This window comes from Musa acuminata, chromosome BXJ1-4 (genome assembly GCF_036884655.1).
Source record: "Musa acuminata AAA Group cultivar baxijiao chromosome BXJ1-4, Cavendish_Baxijiao_AAA, whole genome shotgun sequence".
Lineage (NCBI taxonomy): Eukaryota > Viridiplantae > Streptophyta > Magnoliopsida > Zingiberales > Musaceae > Musa > Musa acuminata.
In genome coordinates, this window is record NC_088330.1 from 5,860,780 (window position 1) to 5,878,969 (window position 18,190).

General features: G+C 38.4%; 3 protein-coding genes across 6 annotated transcripts; 2 read left to right on the top strand and 1 right to left on the bottom strand.

Moving 5' to 3' along the window:
* The first annotated feature begins 240 nt into the window (after positions 1–240).
* Positions 241–3,938, top strand: LOC103980859 (uncharacterized). Of its 3 annotated transcripts, none has more exons than XM_065160961.1 (9): positions 241–565; positions 684–899; positions 1,025–1,122; positions 1,975–2,065; positions 2,177–2,377; positions 2,466–2,722; positions 2,983–3,073; positions 3,155–3,371; positions 3,625–3,938. In XM_065160961.1, the coding sequence occupies exons 1-9, from the start codon at positions 395–397 to the stop codon at positions 3,822–3,824; spliced, it is 1,542 nt and encodes a 513-aa protein (XP_065017033.1). In that variant the 5' UTR covers positions 241–394; the 3' UTR covers positions 3,825–3,938. The 3 variants fall into 3 exon arrangements, with proteins under 3 accessions (XP_065017033.1, XP_065017026.1, XP_065017039.1); XM_065160954.1 differs by having other exon boundaries at positions 245–565; positions 3,616–3,938; XM_065160967.1 differs by having other exon boundaries at positions 246–565; positions 3,690–3,938.
* A 1,619-nt stretch (positions 3,939–5,557) lies between these two features.
* LOC135643687 (inositol 3-kinase-like) lies at positions 5,558–10,056 on the top strand. Its single transcript, XM_065160971.1, has 2 exons — positions 5,558–6,615; positions 9,693–10,056. Exons 1-2 carry the CDS (start codon positions 5,713–5,715, stop codon positions 9,879–9,881), a joined length of 1,092 nt encoding a protein of 363 aa, XP_065017043.1. The 5' UTR covers positions 5,558–5,712; the 3' UTR covers positions 9,882–10,056.
* A 1,117-nt stretch (positions 10,057–11,173) lies between these two features.
* LOC135672354 (uncharacterized) lies at positions 11,174–14,808 on the bottom strand. 2 transcript variants are annotated; one of them, XM_065180818.1, is made up of 9 exons: positions 14,470–14,808; positions 14,166–14,370; positions 13,597–13,687; positions 13,334–13,479; positions 12,734–12,977; positions 12,543–12,647; positions 12,103–12,285; positions 11,804–12,005; positions 11,174–11,703 (listed from the first exon to the last, which is right to left on the bottom strand). In XM_065180818.1, the coding sequence occupies exons 1-9, from the start codon at positions 14,687–14,689 to the stop codon at positions 11,207–11,209; spliced, it is 1,893 nt and encodes a 630-aa protein (XP_065036890.1). In that variant the 5' UTR covers positions 14,690–14,808; the 3' UTR covers positions 11,174–11,206. The 2 variants fall into 2 exon arrangements, with proteins under 2 accessions (XP_065036890.1, XP_065036889.1); XM_065180817.1 differs by having other exon boundaries at positions 11,798–12,005.
* Between the last annotated feature and the right edge of the window lie 3,382 nt (positions 14,809–18,190).

The window sequence follows — 18,190 nt, forward strand, 5'->3', positions numbered from 1 at the left end:
TCCAAACACTAATAGAGAATAATTAATACACATGACGAGGCATGGCCACATGTCGAATTCTAACAGCACAAATGATATTTTCATTATCAAAAGTAATCGACTACCCGACACGTGGAGCCCTGAATATCCACGTGGCTAAGCTTGCCGCGTTGGTTCAAAGCGGGCAATCCACGTCTCCGCGACTTGCATAGTGCCCAGTCGCTGCGATCTGGTGCGTTGATACGCAGCAGTTTTCTTCTCTTACTGGATCACATCCAACGACTTCTACGGCCAATATTTATCGTTCGCAAAGCAGGGAAGCGGCGATTGAGCGCCGCTCTGTGATCCTTCACTTCGAGCGCCGAACGAAGGCGGATCGGAAGCGACTCGATCGGAGAGATCTAAACCCTAGCGAATGGAGGAGGAGGAGGAGGAGGAGGAGGAGGAGGAGGGCCGCAAGAGTCCTCCCAAGAACCGGGAAGAGAAGCCGCAAGGAGGCGGCGGAGGCGGATGGGGCAGCTGGGGTATCTCCTCTTTCTCCATGTTCTCGGATCTCCAAAAGGCCGCGGAAGACATCTCCAGAAATGTACGTGATCTTCTGCTGTTTCTTATTCGATTATTATGTCTACTTTTGCATCTTAAATCGGGTCGGCAAATGTGTGAAGAAATTTGGTAAATGAATCGTTTTCTTGTTTGGGATTCAGGCAGTTGAAGTCGTTAAGAATGCAACCAAAGGCATCACCGACCTGGAGATTGCGGGTTCAGATTCCGAAACAACCGATGAGGTCTTGAAGGATTCCAGAGGGGGAGAAGAAGAAGAAGAGGAGGAGGAGGAGGAGGAGGAGCATGAGCACGATAGACTTCGCAAGTCCGCGCTTGATAAACTGGAGAAAGCTAGTGAGGATTCTCTGTTCGGTCAGGTGAATCAATCATTCAAGAGATGGAGATCCGCTGCAATGAATTTAGATGATTTCATATTGGGATACATATTATGCATCTTTTGTCCTGTCATTTGGTGGTGATTCTTTGACATACTTGTTTGTAGGGTCTCAAGGTACTTGACAATTCAGTGGAAACTTTTGCTTCAGGAGCATGGAGTGCGTTGGGTAGTGCTTGGAAAGGGGGTTCAAGCCTTGTCAGCAAGTACGCAATTTCATTTCTCTGTCCATTATGTAGTACATCATTGAACATGTTATACTTTAAACTGAGAAATACTCTCACTAAATAGCTGAGATGAATGCATAGACATTTGCAGTTCCGTAGCTCTTGTGTTCCTCGTTTATATCATACATCAACCACTGAAAATTCAATCGACACTTTCAGATAAGTCTGAATATTATGTACATCTTAAGCTAGTGGACTAACTCGACTGGTGCATGGTTGTTCTTGCAGAAGCAGTTGCATTTTGTTGAAATGGAAAAAGATGTATTATATCTTGCAATTTTTAACACCTTTGGCCACTGTTGTTTAATTCTTTATGTTCCTAATAATTTAAATGCCATAATTTGGATCATTTACAATAGTTGAACCCATCTTATTTCGGTTTCTTCCAAGTTCTAACCCAGTTTGATATGTTATCAACCATTGGAGAATGATTGAGTATCAGCTTTATGTGCCATCGTGCATTATTATTGAGTATCAGGAAGATATTTTATGTTTCTGTATCATGGATTTATTACCTGCTAAAGAGATGACAATTGTCATTTCAACTTCTGTTTAGTATTCCTATAACCATCTTTAATTCCGAGCCAGCCAGTTATGGATGTGAGATTTGGAAATTTCGTGATGTGTATCATATCAATTCACATGTATGCTATCTCAGAACGGCTGTCCCTGGATGTTTATCTTTTTAGGCTCTACTTTTGGAGCTAATTAATTTGGAGTAGTCTTTCTACATTCTTTCTGTTTATTCTTTTGTGAGCAGCAAAACTATATTGGTGTTGTACGTTAATTTTCAGTAAGTTTAACTACCTGACATGAAGCTGTGTCTTTCAGGTTGGAGCTTTCTGCTGCAAGTCTAGCTGATTCCATTCACCAGGGAAACCTGCCCGGCAAAGCCACTTCTTTTGCCCCATCAGTTATAGAAGTCAGTTTCCTTGTCAACCAAAAATTCCTTCACACATGCCACCAGTATTGGCTTGGCTTTATATGTTTCTCTCCGTAGGTTGATCATTTCATCCTTGTTTTTGCAATATAGACTGGTAAGACTTTTACAACTAAGGGGATGGAAGTGCTTGAGCGGGTTGGAAAAGAGACTATGGAGCTGCTCATTGCAGAGACTGGTCTTGAATTTGAGAAGAGTCCTAATGAGGTTCACCAAGAAGATGATGAGGAACAGTTGGAGGAAGTTACATTTGATAGGTGCTTTTATATTTATGGAGGTCCTGATCTGCTTGAGGTACTACTTAGTGGGATTCTTACCAGAATACCAGTGGTTTATGCTTGTAGTCGACTCTTCCTAAAGTTCACTAAATATTTGGATGCAGGAACTGGAAGCACTGTCAAGCCATTATGCTTTGTTGTTTAACAGGAGAAAAACAAAACTTTTAGCAGAACAGAAATCCCTTTATGATGCTAAACTACAACAGATCCAGCAAATCTTCAGTCTGACGGTTGATGTTGAAGGAAATAGTGAAGATTCGAATAAAGGAAAAAATATTGAGACCTTAAGTGGCGACAGTGATGTCGAGATGACAAAGTTATGTGATTCAAGTGTCAGGAGAGCTGCTGATATTGCCTCAGGGTAATGCAATCAGAATAGTTAATTTACTTGATGCTGTCTATCACTCAATTTAAAACTCATGATAGTTAACTAATTCTTTGATATGATTGCATCTCTCAGTGACTTACCTAAAGCGACATATGATTGTGATGGTCCACGCTGAATTTAACTCTGAACTAGCTATATAAGTATTATGTCACGTTCTGCTAATTTTGTTATCCTATGCGGTTAAACTTCCTTGCTCTTAATGTTTTCTTATCATGGATCATTGATTGTGTCAGGTTCACACCAGTTCTTGGAGGACTTTCAGCAAATGATATAATTCAACGAGCTACTGACAGACTTGATACAATGCACTCAGAGTGTATCCATGTGCAAATTTGACGAGGAACTATATCTTTTTGTTGTCCTCATGTTGTACCTCATCATTGATTCATTGCATTTCAAATGCAGAGACTGTCAGAACTTTGCTGCTCTGCGGTATCTCAACTTCTGATTCTTGGAAAATCAGTTATCTCTAGTGCAAACAGAGGAAAGAATGGAGAAACAGAAGGAGAAACCCCAAAGATTGATTGGCCCGAAGAGGCTGTCTCAAAAGCTAAGATCATCAGACACAAGGCCCAATCCATGTCTGGAAACATGGAAACAGTTTCTAACAGCTTTATTACAGGTGTGTTAGATGATTGAGTTAAATGAATTGTTTATTTTACTTATTTGTGCTTTCTCTAGGAGACCAGATGCTATCAAATAGCTTATGTTAGTTTACTGATTTCTAAAATATAAGCTGTCTAATTAATGCTTTTGCTAATAGAAATGCAGACAATCAGGAACATTTAAAAATGATCTAGCAGATTTGTTGCCTTTTTTAATTTGTCTGAAATTTCTAATCACATTAATGGGCATTATTTTTCTAGGAACCTCAGAAATAGTAGAAGCTTACCTGACAGCTATACTAAGTGTTTCTTCTGATAAGCAAGAACTCGCGCAGAGTACTGTACAGGAAAAGGCCAATGATATAACAAACCATCTCCGAGCTGGTGGAGCCACCGCTGCCGAGAAAATTCAGGATGCCCTCCGGTACCTGGCGTACGTGGTTCTCTTTACCTCCATGCCAACTGTATAATATTCGTGAACGATTGATGAGTTCTCTACTTTGTTTGGTGTACTTTAGTTAGCCAGATTGAATTAAGCTAAATCCTTGCACTGCCTTCCCAGTTTGTGGATTATATTTTTTGCATGGTTTTGGTGTTATTCAAATCTTGTTGTGGTATATGATTGTTGTGCTAGGTGTTCGATCTTCTTTACATCTTGTTATTTGTGCATAACTTATGTAAACTTTTGTAAGATCTCAAATCGATTTTGTTGGAAACAAACTCATGAAAGATGAACACTCTCCAATCTTATCACGTAGATAACTGAAGAGAAATTTAAGCAGCTAAAGCTTTCGGTGACTGAACACGGTGCGGCTCTATCATGAATCGTTCACTTCTTGTTCCCATCGTATGTATCTTTTACTTCAAACCTAGATTTCCAATTTGAAAGTCTCCAATTGGCAATCTTGGTGGAGTATACGATCTTTAGCACTAAAATTATATTATGGCACTATATAAAGGATGCCGGTTAACTTTAGCACTTTAATCAGTGTTTCTCACTTTATGAATAAATTACTTGGTATGATGATATATTATGGATTTCAAAACAATAATAATTCAACACTTATCTTAATTCAAATTGATTTAATCTTAAATTACTGACAAATTATTATTAGATCAACTATTATAGAAAGATCTTAGTTGGTAAAAATCTTGACAGTTTATTGTTGGACATAGACTCCAATCTAATTTTCGTCATTTATTTTTAGAAAAAAATAAAAAAAATAAATCATTAATTGATACAAAAGATTAACTTGTTATTTGATGATAAAAATAATTTATCATTTTTTTTCTAAATTTATTTTAAAATTATGTATCATCTCATATAGGGATAATTATAGATTGGCCCTCATAGTTAGTCACGTTAAGTATACCAGGCTTTATATTTTTAAAAAATATATTGGTATCCATATAGTTAGTGAAACACTTATGTTTATTTTTCCTAATGACATTAGTTTTACTAACAAAAATATAAAAAAGGATATAAAAAGTAAATTTAACATTCTGATGATAGTGAACAATGTCGATGGTGGTGGACAGCGGCACCGCTGGTGCCAATGCTAACACTAATGTAATTACCAAATGACCTTTCCCCCTCGACGTCCTCCTACCTCCTCTAGTCGACGATGACAGCGATGACAACTAGAGAGATGAGTGCGAGGGGGAGAGGAGGCGGTAGCCAGAGCCATCTTTCACCTCCTCTTCCCCTTGTGCTCACCCCTTAGAGATGTGGACGGGGCAGAGACGATCATGAGAACTTTGGTTGCCATCTCGTCTCCCTCTTATGCTTACCCTTCTCATTGTCATTATCGATCGTGAGGGCTCTGATCGATAACGGCAACAACGACAATGGAAAGGGTGAGTGAAAGGGGAAGAGAATGATAACACGTTGGATAACAACAAGAGAGAGGAGGTGGATGACGATGGTTACATTGGCGCCAAAGACATCGTCGTGCATCACCACCAAAATATTAAATTTATATTTAATATTTTTTATATTTATATTTTTTTATTAATAAAATTAATATCGTTAAGATAAATAAATCTAAATATTTTACTTTTATAATTATAAAAAAAATTAATATATATTTTTTTAAGTATTAAGGCACAGAATCCGAAAGGTGGCTAACTTAATTAGCCCTCCCACGTATCATCTAGCCACCACTGGATAACGGCATCTGTATGTCTAACTCGGTCTTCTGAATGTGGGGCGTGTCGTGATTCCCCTTCCCTTACAAAAGCGGACGATCGACGCGTCTCCGCAATGGAGGATCGCCGCCTCCTCCCATCTCCCCCACCGCCACCGCAGACCCGAACGGGACCAGCCCGAGTATCCGCGGCCGCCCGCAGCGGTCCGCGATGGTGCACGAGGACGGGGTCGACGGGCAACCGCAGCCGCAGCCGCAGCAGCAGCAGTACAAGCGCCTCGGCGGCCTAGTCGTTGGCAACTATTGCCACGACGTCCTCTTCCGAGGCGATCTCCCCGTCGGTGAGACCCTCGGTGGCGCTGCTTCCTTCGTCTCTAACGTCCTCGACGCCCTCGCCCCTTCCACCTCCCTATACGTCGCCAAGGTCGGCGCCGACTTCGCGTACGCCGCCCCCCACCCTCCCCGCGTCGTCTCCTCCTCCTCCCACACCACACTTTTCCACGCCCACTTCCCACCTGTCCCTGCCGCCGGAGGGTACCACGGCGATCGCGTCCTCCGCCGCGTCCGCGCTTGCGACCCGATCTTCCCCGCCGACCTTCCCGACGACATTCGGTTCGACTACGGCCTGGCGGTCGGCGTCGCGGGGGAGATCCTCCCTGAGACCCTCGCCCGCATGATTGACCTCTGCCGCGTCGTCCTTGTGGATGCCCAGGGGATGATCCGGTCCTTCGACCCTGTCGATGGCACGGTCAGGCTCGTGCCGCTCAGGAGCACCGAATTCTTCCACCTTCTCCCGAGAATTGGGTTCCTCAAGGCCTCCGCGGAGGAGGCGCCCTTTGTGGACATCGAAGAGGCGCGAAAGTGGTGCTGCGTCATCGTGACTCACGGGAAGGACGGGTGCCAGGTCTACTGGAAGGACGGGGAGCTGCACGTATCGCCATTCCAAGCAGATCAGATCGATCCCACGGGAGCTGGGGATAGTTTCATGGGTGGGTTTGTCTCTGGGCTGGTTTGGGGGCTGCCGGTACCGGATGCGGTGCTGCTGGGGAACTTCTTTGGTTCCCTCACTGTTACGCAGATCGGAGTTCCCAAATTTGACCAGAGGATGTTGCAGGTTTGGATTTCTGTGCTTTACTGATTCTTAATTGCACATCAGACCTATATATCCTTTTGGTACTTATTTGGTTTTCTCCTTGTGCATGTTGCTGGTTTTGATCGATTCTTAGGTGCTTATTGTTTTCAATATCATATTTGCAATACGTTCAAATTGAAAGTCCAATTTTACTTCTTATGTTTCAAGGTTATTTAGTAGATGAAGCCATTGGTGGGTAATCAAATAAATTAATAGTCAAAGTCATGAGTTTCTTCAAAGAATAATCATAGAAGTTGCAACAAAGTTCTCATATTGCTTTTTATCCTTTTATAGTTCATTTTCCCAGTTTTCCTCAATATCCTTTTTTACTCAATATGTAGATTATAGATGCTGTACATCCATCTTATTCACATTGAAACTGCTTTCTGCAATTGTTGGGCCTTGGCATACATACCTTAGGACTGTGCCATATATTGAAGTGTGTTCAATTCGTTGCATGGATATTCATTTGCACTTCGGTTGGCGTTAACTTCGCATCTAGAATGCACCCAATTCATCTCTTGAGCTGAATATTGGATATTCAAAACTTTTTTTTGTCAACATTTTAACTAACAAAATGCTCACCAATGATTCCTCTTGCTATCAAATTTTACAAAGTCCAAACTGGGAAGATCTACCTTAATATAGAGGCTTCAATGGTAGATGTGAATTTGATGAATTTACGGAGGTGGAGAGGCAGCAGAGAAACGGATGTTGTTCCCCCTTTAATGAGAATTTCTGTAGTTTACGAAGGTCATAATAATAATTTTCAATTTTATTATATCTCCTAGGAGTCAATCGTATGAATTTTTGCTGGAAAAATTCGCATGGTGATGAAGATAATGAAATAAAAACAATTCAGATGTGTTATACTCTTTTCATGTTGTGAAGTTCATGAAGTTGTATTTAGTATTCCATGTAGTTTAACATCCACACTTATAGGCCCCGCCAGACATGTTTTTATGTAACACATCAATTAGTCTCACATCAGACATGTGATACGGTTAAGATTGACTTATAGGGATATGATGAATGTACTAATATTAATTTCAACTTAAGCATTTTGATTAGTGATTCTGACTCAATTAAGTTAAGAGACCAGTTATCATAATCCTGGTTGTCACAATTGGTATTAGAGCCGATTTAGTATTGGGGCATGATAATGGGTTCGAGTAGAAAAGGACTACCTGGGACATGGTCAGAGGACATGTCATGGTATAGAGCCATCATTGGACTATGCCTCATATGCACCATGCTAAGATTAATTATACTATGGGAAACCCGTATGGTCGGGTTTTGACATTTTATGTGTATTTGAGTTGGACACTTATCAAACTCTTTAATTATACTATAGGAATATCTAATGATATCAAATACATGAAATGAATCTTTTTATGCTTCTTGGTTTTTTTGCTTCTAGGTCATTTTTTTTAATGCAACTTCTAATGTACCACACACTCAAAATATCAAATATCATATTTTCAAAGTCATTGGCCTCCTATGGGTTTCTGTTGGACGTGGGGGTATGCATCTATATTATATTCTGATACCTCATGTCCATTGACATTTGTATCCCCTTTGAAGTACTACTATGTTTTTTTCCCCACTCCCACAATTCTCTTTCTTGTTTTGATTTCTTTGGAAAGGGTTTTCTTTTTCAGATTTGCTCCTTGTGGTCATTGGAAGTTTCCGGAACTGCTTTGATTGCACTTGTCCCTCTGATATGTAGCACATGTAGTGGCAAACATAAATTGTTGAACATAAAAGATGAGATAGTGAAAGTGACGAATAGAAAACATTATGGAGGTAAGTAAATTCATACGTAATTGTAAAATGTAAACAATTCTGTATATTTAGAATAAGATGGAATATGTATCTCCCACATGGATCAAATGGAATTTAAGCCAAAATTTGCAAGTATATATTTGACTTTTGCATAAAAATTTAATAAATGTATCAATGGTGCATTAAACAGTTTCTAAAAAATTTAAGCTGCATAACTTGTACTCAATATGAATAAAGGAATGAATGGGGAATTTCTAAATAGAGCATCATTGTATTAAGAGGCTCGATACAGTCTTGGCCGATTGGACTCCAATTTCACAGCTTCATTATGGGTTGATATCTTTATGAAAAGTTATTAGAAAGTCATGTAGGATGTGCATGCTCAGAGCACTATAACACTAATGGTTATTCTGTCTCTGTCTTATTTTTTCTGCTTGTTTACTTGAGAATTTTGTTCATTTGTATATTACTTTATGCTTTTGGGTTGGTTTGCTTATGGTTAATTGTAAATGTTGTGAATTGGTGTGAAATTATCTGAATCCCTTTTTTCTTTTCCTCTATTTGTTTACTTGAATATTTTGCTGGAGTTGAGTTGAATGGTTGAGTCTACATTGCTTTTAGCTGATATAATTCAACTCATGCTCTCTCGGGTTCCTCAGCCCAAACAACTATGCCATGTATGCGGCTGTTGTATTAGTGTGTTCTCTCATCCTTTATCCTTAGAGGGCTTGGCCCGCTGTAAGTTGTTATATTTTCAAAAATATTATTAAGGAGACTGGTTAAAGATAGTTTTTGGACTTTTGAGGTGTCTCTCAGGAATCGAGGTTGTGTCCACTTCATCTGTCAATATTTGACATTTTATATGCCTCTTTCTGTGGAATTTTCCTGATGATGAATGTGACACAATCTGCTATTCATCCTCCAAAAGCATTGAATAAATTTGTAGGAATATGTAAAAGAAATTAGGTGTTCTCTTTTAAGTGTTTGTATTAGTGAAACACCTGAATTTTATAGATGAACAGAAGAAGTGCTACAACAATTTGACATATGCAAACTTTATTTGCGAACTCAGTCGTTTTTCAGTGAGCAGAGTCAAACGAACTTATCTGGACTGCTCTTTTCACAATCTTTTTCAACCTTGATCTACTATTTTCAATATTCTGTTAAATTAAATATTGGCATGGATCATCGGACATTTGAGTGATTAAAAATGAACAATGTATTCTTCCATTGTTCCCGCAAAGGCTTTTCCTCATTTCTCTTTTTTGTCTCAGCATGTCAAGGAAGAACTGAAGAGAAGAGCAGCTCAGCATTCTGGATCATGTGGGGGAACTATTTCATTGGATTTTCATAAGTCAGATACGCATCAAGACTTCCTAGAACACCTCACTGGAGCCGCCAAGTTAACATGCACTGGTAACCCAACTGATTTGCATACCAATCAGGACAACCAATGTCAGTAAATTGTAGTCTTCAGTTTTTTTTAAGTAGAGTTATATACTAGTGATTAAATAGTGAGCATCCTTGTTGAGTTATCAATAATCGGGAGTAGATCTTCCGGAGAAAAGTAATGAATATACATTTTGAGACCTGGAGATGTCTTGGAATAATCACAAAGTCAAAGATAGCTTTAAGTTATTTCCCTCCTTGCTTTCTCAGTGATTCTCGGTTGACTTTTTTCGTTTATTTTTTTTCTATCTTTTCTTGTCATATTGTCGATCTCGGTTCAGTGGAAATAAAATTGGCACAGATCTGCGTGGTTTTAGTTTCGATTCTGAACCGGATTAGGTGATTTCGAACCAACTGATTTCAAATGGAATCATCATTTTTGAATTTTTGATTTTTTTTCAATAATATTTAATCTTCACATGGGTCCCATTACGCTCTATGTGTCTGATGAGTCGAGGACGAGCCCCATGTAGGCCATCAGACTCCCTTAATGTGGGGCCTGAAAGAAATCTTCCGCTTCATCTTCCTTCCACAAATCCCCTCTCCCATCTCGAGCTACAAATCTCGACCTTTCCAACTTTAAATATCAGACTTTCATATGACGAGTACGGGGAAGGCCCATCTTTCCTCTACCATCCCCCACTTTCCTCTAGTTTGATATCTCTCCTTCATTGAGCATTTCTTTTACTTCGAGAGCGTTATAGAATACTATGTTGGCGGAGGCCATGGTGGTCTCGTCTCCCTATTTCCCTACCCGCTGCCCATGCCAGTGGCCATAAAAAGAATATCTTCCAGCTTGAGATTACCGATTGTAGGGTGTGAAGTGGCCATCTTTTTTTCTTTTGTTTTTGTTTTCAGCCAATTCAGATCTGAACCGCCTCCCTCAGTTTCAGTTTGATTCAGAATTGTTTACTGATTCCGATTCCAAGGGTATAAGGAATTGAAAATGGATCAGCACCCTCATTTCCCGTTCGATTTAAAACTATTGATTGGTTCCGGTTCGATTCAGAATCATAAAATCGTTGATCGATTCCGATTTGATTCAGACTCATAAAATCATTGATTAATTTTAATTTTAATTTTAATTGATTCGATTATCATTTGATTTTTTAATTCAAGCTTAACATATATATATATATATATATATATATATATATATATATATATATATATATATATATATATATATATATATATATATATATATAGAGAGAGAGAGAGAGAGAGAGAGAGAGAGAGAGAGATGGATGAACAAATAAATATTGATTAAAGTGAAATACAGGTGTTATAAGAATGGTGCCACAAGCGTCGATTCGATTCACGATTCTTCTCCCTGCAACTACAAACCCATCACTGTTGACCTCGGTTTCGTTGTCAACCCAAATCCAAACGGGAACAGGGGATCGTAGTTCTCGTCACCAACGTTCATGGGGAGCTGGTCCACCGACTTGAACCAAGTGCGAGGCAGCTTCCCTGTGAAGCCGAAGTCCCCGAAGAGCACATCAGCGACCCCTTGGCCTTCGGATCCCGGCAGCCACGCAGCCACAAGCGCGTCCATCAATGGCACGTACGGCTCGATGACCACCGGCCTGCCGGAGATGATAACCACCACGCACTTCACCGCGCCGCACACAGATTGGATCGTGCTCGGCCCAGGCTCGGGAATGGTGAGGTTGAGGCTGTCTCCAGCAGTCTCAGAGTAGGACGGCTCCCCGACGACGACAATGGCATAGGAGAAGTTGTTGCTCTTAACAAAGCCGGCGTCAGGGTTCTCAGAGAACACTACTTTGGTTGATGGATCTACCGTGGCTCTTACAGCCTCCAGGATTGTAGTACCTGGAAAAGAAGAAGGATCAAGCTTTCATTTAGCGTTCAGATCAAGGCGTATTGTCATCCTAAGCATGAAATGGGAGGAGCAACAAGAGTCGACACATACCAACGGTGATGTTTCCACTGCTTCCATGCCACTCTATGGTCCAACCACCGCACTGGTAGCCAAGGTTGTCTGCATGGCTTCCGGCAACAAGAATCTTCCCGGCCTTCTTTGGCAGTGGCAGCAACGGCTTCTTACTAGACTTTCCATTCTTCAACAGCACAAGTGATTTCCTTACAGCTTCCCTTGACAACTCCCTGTGCTCCTGGATGGTTGCGGTCAAGGATTTGTCAGGAGATGGAAATCCAAACTGGAGTAAGTTGATTGCAAGCAAAGAGACTGAGAACAGACAAGCAATTTACCTTCTTTCCAAGCTGGTCAACCAAGCTGTAGTCAGGTAGAGGGTTCTCGAAAAGACCCATGGCAAACTTCACCCGCAAGATCCTTCTTACAGCATCATTAATTCGGCTCTTGGGGATAACTTTGGCATTAACCAGAGTTGTCAGATTATTAATGAACCCAAGATAGTCATCTGGGACCATGACCTGCAAAAAAGCACAGTAGCATCAAGGATATGTGAGGCTGGCTAGAACACCATGTTAAAGAGCCTACAGCCACCGGGCAGGCATTATTAGAACAATAGAGAAACTTCCTATGTCCAGTGGCAATCTCTGCTATGCATTCTCATGCATTGGATCGAACTTAATTCGAAACTGCTGCGACATCGTGCAGTCTTTGACAAACTATAATTTATAGTATAATTTGGATCAGTGACGCTCATTCTTCGACATAAATTTCTCACCATATCGAGACCAGCGTTGATTGACTTCTCAACAGAGTAAGTGTAATTTGCTTTTGTTGGGGTGGTGAGTTTATCGATGCCCGTCCAGTCTGAGATCACGAATCCCTGACAAACAGTTTGAAGCATATTGAGTCGTGATACATTCTCAAGCAGTGAATGAAAAGGTGTTTATGGACTCTTTCGTGATCTACCTTGAAACCAAGCTTCTTCTTGAGAAAGTCTGTGACTAGAAAACGGTGGGCATGCATTTTAACTCCTTTCCAGCTTGAAAAAGAAAGCATGACTGTGGAGACACCCATCTTGATGGAGTCATAATAAGCAGGCATATGGATTCTAAGGAGTCCACTGAAGTCGACAAGAGTGTCATTCTCGTTGATCCCTTTGTGTGTTCCACCATCGCCAACAAAGTGTTTGGCGCAAGCTGCTACATTGTTCCTGAGAAGCACATGAGGTTACTTGTGGTTTGATAAATTACTAGTATCATAATTTAGCAGTATGAAGGTTGTGATGGCTGCATTTAGAAAATTGAGACTCTGTGATATGAAAATTTTACTAATTTCATGGCTGCATTTAGAAAATTGAGACTCTGTGATATGAAAAGGATTGTCTATCATAATACCTTGAGCATTATCTATCTATCTATCAGAAGAATTCCCTATTAGGAACTGATAACAAGACTTGTGATGCATTGCGATGACCTACAGAGTCTAAGCTACATTTGCTTTTCAAGCAAAGTTGTTTCTTTTGGATTTATCAACAACTTCAGTGTTATTAGAATTCTGAATCCTTACTTTCCAGCAACATAAGGGAATTTTTTTGTGTAGTTGGCAGGGACATCTCCCTGTAAACCAAGAATAATTTGGGTCATTGCCTGCACAACCCTGTGATCCTCGCTGTAACTCTCAAAGCATCTGCCCCACCTCAGATCTCGACAAACCTGAATCAGGAAGGAGGAATATCAAATCAACAGAAAATAACACTTCTGAAAATCCAACTCAAAATTTGAATTTCAGAACACCAAAAATGCAAAAAAAAAGAAAAAAGACTTGCTTACCGCGATACATGGCGCAAAAGCATAAGGAATGCCTGTTGCTCTGATTTCAAGAGCAGTTGCCACACCAATCTTCTTTACAAGATCAGGATCCCTGCACATAACAATTAAGGTCCAAGAATCAGAGATCAGGATGACTAGATTGTGTTGGATTTCACTCGAAAGAGATTGATAATTAGACAATGTCAAACAATTCTTAAGTACAATCATTAGGCAGTAAGCCAAGATAGGGTGTGAAGAGAACAATAGTGATTTCTTCATTGCTTATGAGTATGCCAACAGTATCAACAACAAAAAAAAAGATATAATGAGTTGAATAGAGCAGAGCAGTAAATCTAAAATCCTTCTCAACCATATGAAAAACAAAACCAGTAGTACTTCCCAAGCATTTCACCAATAGATTATAAAGTTCATACTTGGATGGCCAACCTGTGTTCCAACTAACAAATGATGATCTCAAATCAATTTTCATCAACAGGTGTGGTTTGGCAAACCAAGAGCTAATTTTTGCAATATTTCGTAGAAATTTAAAGTCACATTATGCAACAAATCGAAGTAAATATGTAACTTGCCTTGTGGCTCCAAGACCAATGTTGTGAGGAAATATGGTTGCATTATAGACGTTATTGTTGCCATGAACAGCATCGATCCCATAAATCATGGGAATCCCCAATCGTGTCGACAGGCAGACCTTCTGGAATTTATATATCATATCAACCCAGTCCTTAGCAGATGCTCGAGGAGAAGGAACACTTCCCCCGCCACTAAGAATGCTACCTGTAAGACGTGTATGATTCAGTACGTGTGCTGACAGCTTCTCTTCCTTTTACAGTAGAGTGGTACAAAGACCAGATGAATGCATTTGTTGATACTCACCAATGAAGTAGTCCTTCAAGACTTGGGGTGTGGAAACTTCTCGCTCGATTTGTGTCATCTGACCAATTTTTTCAGCAAGCGTCATGCGCTTCAACAAATCTTTGACTCGAACATTCACTGGCTGGTTGGGATCTTTGTATTTCATGTACTCTGCTTGTATGGTTGCCGTCCAGCACAACAGGAACAGAATTCCAAGCATTGGTGTCTGCCGAGTTGCCATCTTTAGATGCAGCAATAACCTTCTCGGATCCTATCGACGGACCTGTTACTGTAAGAACATGAAATGATCTTAAAAGACGAAGCAAAGCATACAAGAAGATGCATGGGGTTGAGCCCCTTGATCATCAGAAAGCTCTCACTCAGCAAATCAGAAACCGAGAATCGCAAAAGACCAACCACATATGGACGTATATATGTATATGATGATGACATCAATCCAGTCAAGAAATTAGCTAGAAAATGTTGTGGGTCGAAAAGAATAAAGCTAACAAGCATATCAAGCAGGTCAAAATGACGAAAGCTGGGTAAGGTCAAAGAGGTGAATTTACACTGTAGGTAAGACCCAAGTTACCAAGAAAGAAACACTTCTATATAATTAAATTTTAAATCTATTTTATATGAATTAAACAATCCAATAAATTCACGATCCCAATATATATATATATATATATATATATATATATATATATATATATATATATATATATATAGAATTAAAGTCATTATTTAATCCAAAAACTAGAATTTTAATAATTAAATCAATCTTAAAATAATTTGATTTAAGATAAAATGACAGAAATTTCATAAAATTCATCAACTAGTCTTTTGCTAATTATGATTTAAGCTTAAAATACCATTGTAATTCATGCAACATCATCATGAAATTAAATAATTATTTTAACATCGAATTTTAAATATCTATAATTTCGAAATTAAAATATTATTATGCATTACAAAATATAATAATTCTAATATAAAATATTTTAAAATATAAATCAAAACTTTATAAGAAAAGATAGAATACATACCACTCTAATAGAATCCGTTCCTCCGTTCCTCTAAGCCAAGCCGGATGAGTAATGAGGGAGAGGCAACCTTTTTATAGGAAAAGATGAGCACTCCCAATAAGGTCAAAAATAATTTATTTTTTTATTTATATTTTATTTTTTATACAAAGTATACTTTAAATATTTATTTCACTGATTAGGAAATAAATTAATTAGTAAATTTTGGATTTTTTGATTATTTAAGTAGTTACTAAATTTCTTACTTAAGAAAATTAATTTTAATTATTTTATTAATCACATATAACAAATACGATAATAAAATGTTCAAATTATCAAGACACTAATTATTTAAGTAGTTACAATCTGTTACACGATTTTGTTCTTATCATTAAGTAAAATAAGAAGAAATGATCACCACACAATAAAAACCAATCTTCCCTATAAAAAGCAAACAGAAAAAAAAACCCTAAAAATAAAAAAATTAGCATCAACAAGACACAAAATGAAGCAATCTCAGGTAGATGCATGCACTAAAAAACCAGATTCATCCAAAATTGAACTCAATAAATGTTATTGTAGATTTTAGTTGTTCGAGTTGGAACGAGAAATGAGATCTGTTCTAATGTAACTTGGGGGTGTTCTCGATAAATATCTCTCTGACGATTAGATTTGGGGTTTGGACTGATCAAATTAGTCAGAAATTATTACAGAATTATTTAGTTATGAAAGTGTATTTGGGAGCCCCTTTTATGGGTGGACCATAAAGACCTTTATATTCGAGATTATTGGTGGTTGGAAGCGAATGTGAAGTGTTTGGAGCTGAATCATGATTCTATGTCTGTGGTGTCTAACACACGTTGATCGACCACTTGTTACGACATTGTGTCTTTTATGTCGTACCTTATCTATCACTAGCACCCCAGCCCCGCCCCTCTCTCCCCCCCCCCCCTTCAAACTTTCAAGCTCATTGGGTTGTAGGACTATCAAGCTAAAAATTATTGTATCTAGCATCATTAATTTTAATGAAGGGGTGTCTACTAGTTAGGTCGTCAACTAAGAGTTATTTAAATGTGAGTCCTGCACTTTAGTTATGGTGTTATAGTAATGCACATTTGGGCCTTAGATTATGTATTGTCAAAATGCATGTTCGACCTTTCGACTATGCGTTGTCGAAATATATATTCATAATTTTATCTATGTATATTTGAGATGCACATTCAAACCTTAGGTTGTGAAGCATGAAAATATGTATTTAGTGTTTCGATTATGCATCATCGAGATGCACATTTGGCCTTTAGGTTGTGCATCACTGAAATGTGTGTTTAGCCTTTTGGCGGTTAATCATCGAGGTGCATATTTAGCCCTTAGGCTATGTATCAGCAAAATACGCATTTGGTCTTTTGGTTATGCGTCGTGTTTGACCCTTCAGCTTTGCAAGGGTCATTGGCTTGCACATTTGACCCTTAGGTTGTGTTATTGAAATATGTGTTTAGTCATTCGAGTGTTAATTATTGAGGTACACATTTAGCCCTTAGGTTATGCATTATTGAAATACGCATTTGGCTTTATGGCCGTGCATTGTGTTTGACCCTTCGACTATGCAAAGGTCATTGACTTACCCAATGAGTCTGGCCATGTATGCTCATGTGCATTATTCATCCCATTATTTGATAGTCACATTGATTCGGTCGTCTATTGAACCCGATAAAATTTTATCCTTGTAATTATGGCTTGATACATGTGTGACATGGCGCTTGCTCGGGTGTCTATATGTGGTTATATGTGCCTTTCGGGATTCAAATGATCATGATAGTTGCAATGCCCAGCCTCATCTAATGGCATGTCGCCATGTTGTTAATCAACCAAAGTGACGAGCAACGAGGTGGTTAGTCGAAGGGTTACTCGAGCACTATAAATAGCCCCTTAAGTTTTTTTTGCTCGTTTCATGCATTTAGCTATTCTTGGAGTATTCTAACTTTTAGATACTTCAATGCTCTTCGACCTTTTGGCTTTTCACACTCTTACTAAGGTCCGAATGTCTTCCTCATGAAGTTTATGTAGTTGGGTATACTCTTTTCGTGTTGTATAGTTCATGAAGTTATATTTAGTATTTCATATAATTTAACATCCACACTTGTGGGCCCTAATAGACATGTTTTTATGTAACACACCAATTAATCCTACATCGAAAATATGATATGACTAAGATTGACATATATAAGTTTGATGAGTTTGTTATTATTAATTTTAGCTTAAATATTTTGGTTAGTAATTTTGGCTTAATGAAGTTATCATCAATGAGTCATCAAAGCCAACTTAGTATTGAGGTATGATAATGAGATTAAATAGGAAAAGGCTATTAGATTATATGGTTCTATCTAATCGGATAATATATATTATAAATTTGATTGGATTCTAGTTATGATTATCAGTAACATTAAAAAAGTCCAATTATGATAGGATTTCTTAAGAGATGATTTTAATTAAAAAAATGACATGATACACTTTTTTTATATTTATTATATTATTTGATATTTTATCACTTTATATGCTTATGGCATATATATATATATATATATATATATATATATATATATATATATATATATATATATATATATATATATATATATATATATATATATATATATATATATATATATATATATATATATATAGTGATGCTCATGGATCTGTACAATGAGAATCAAAAC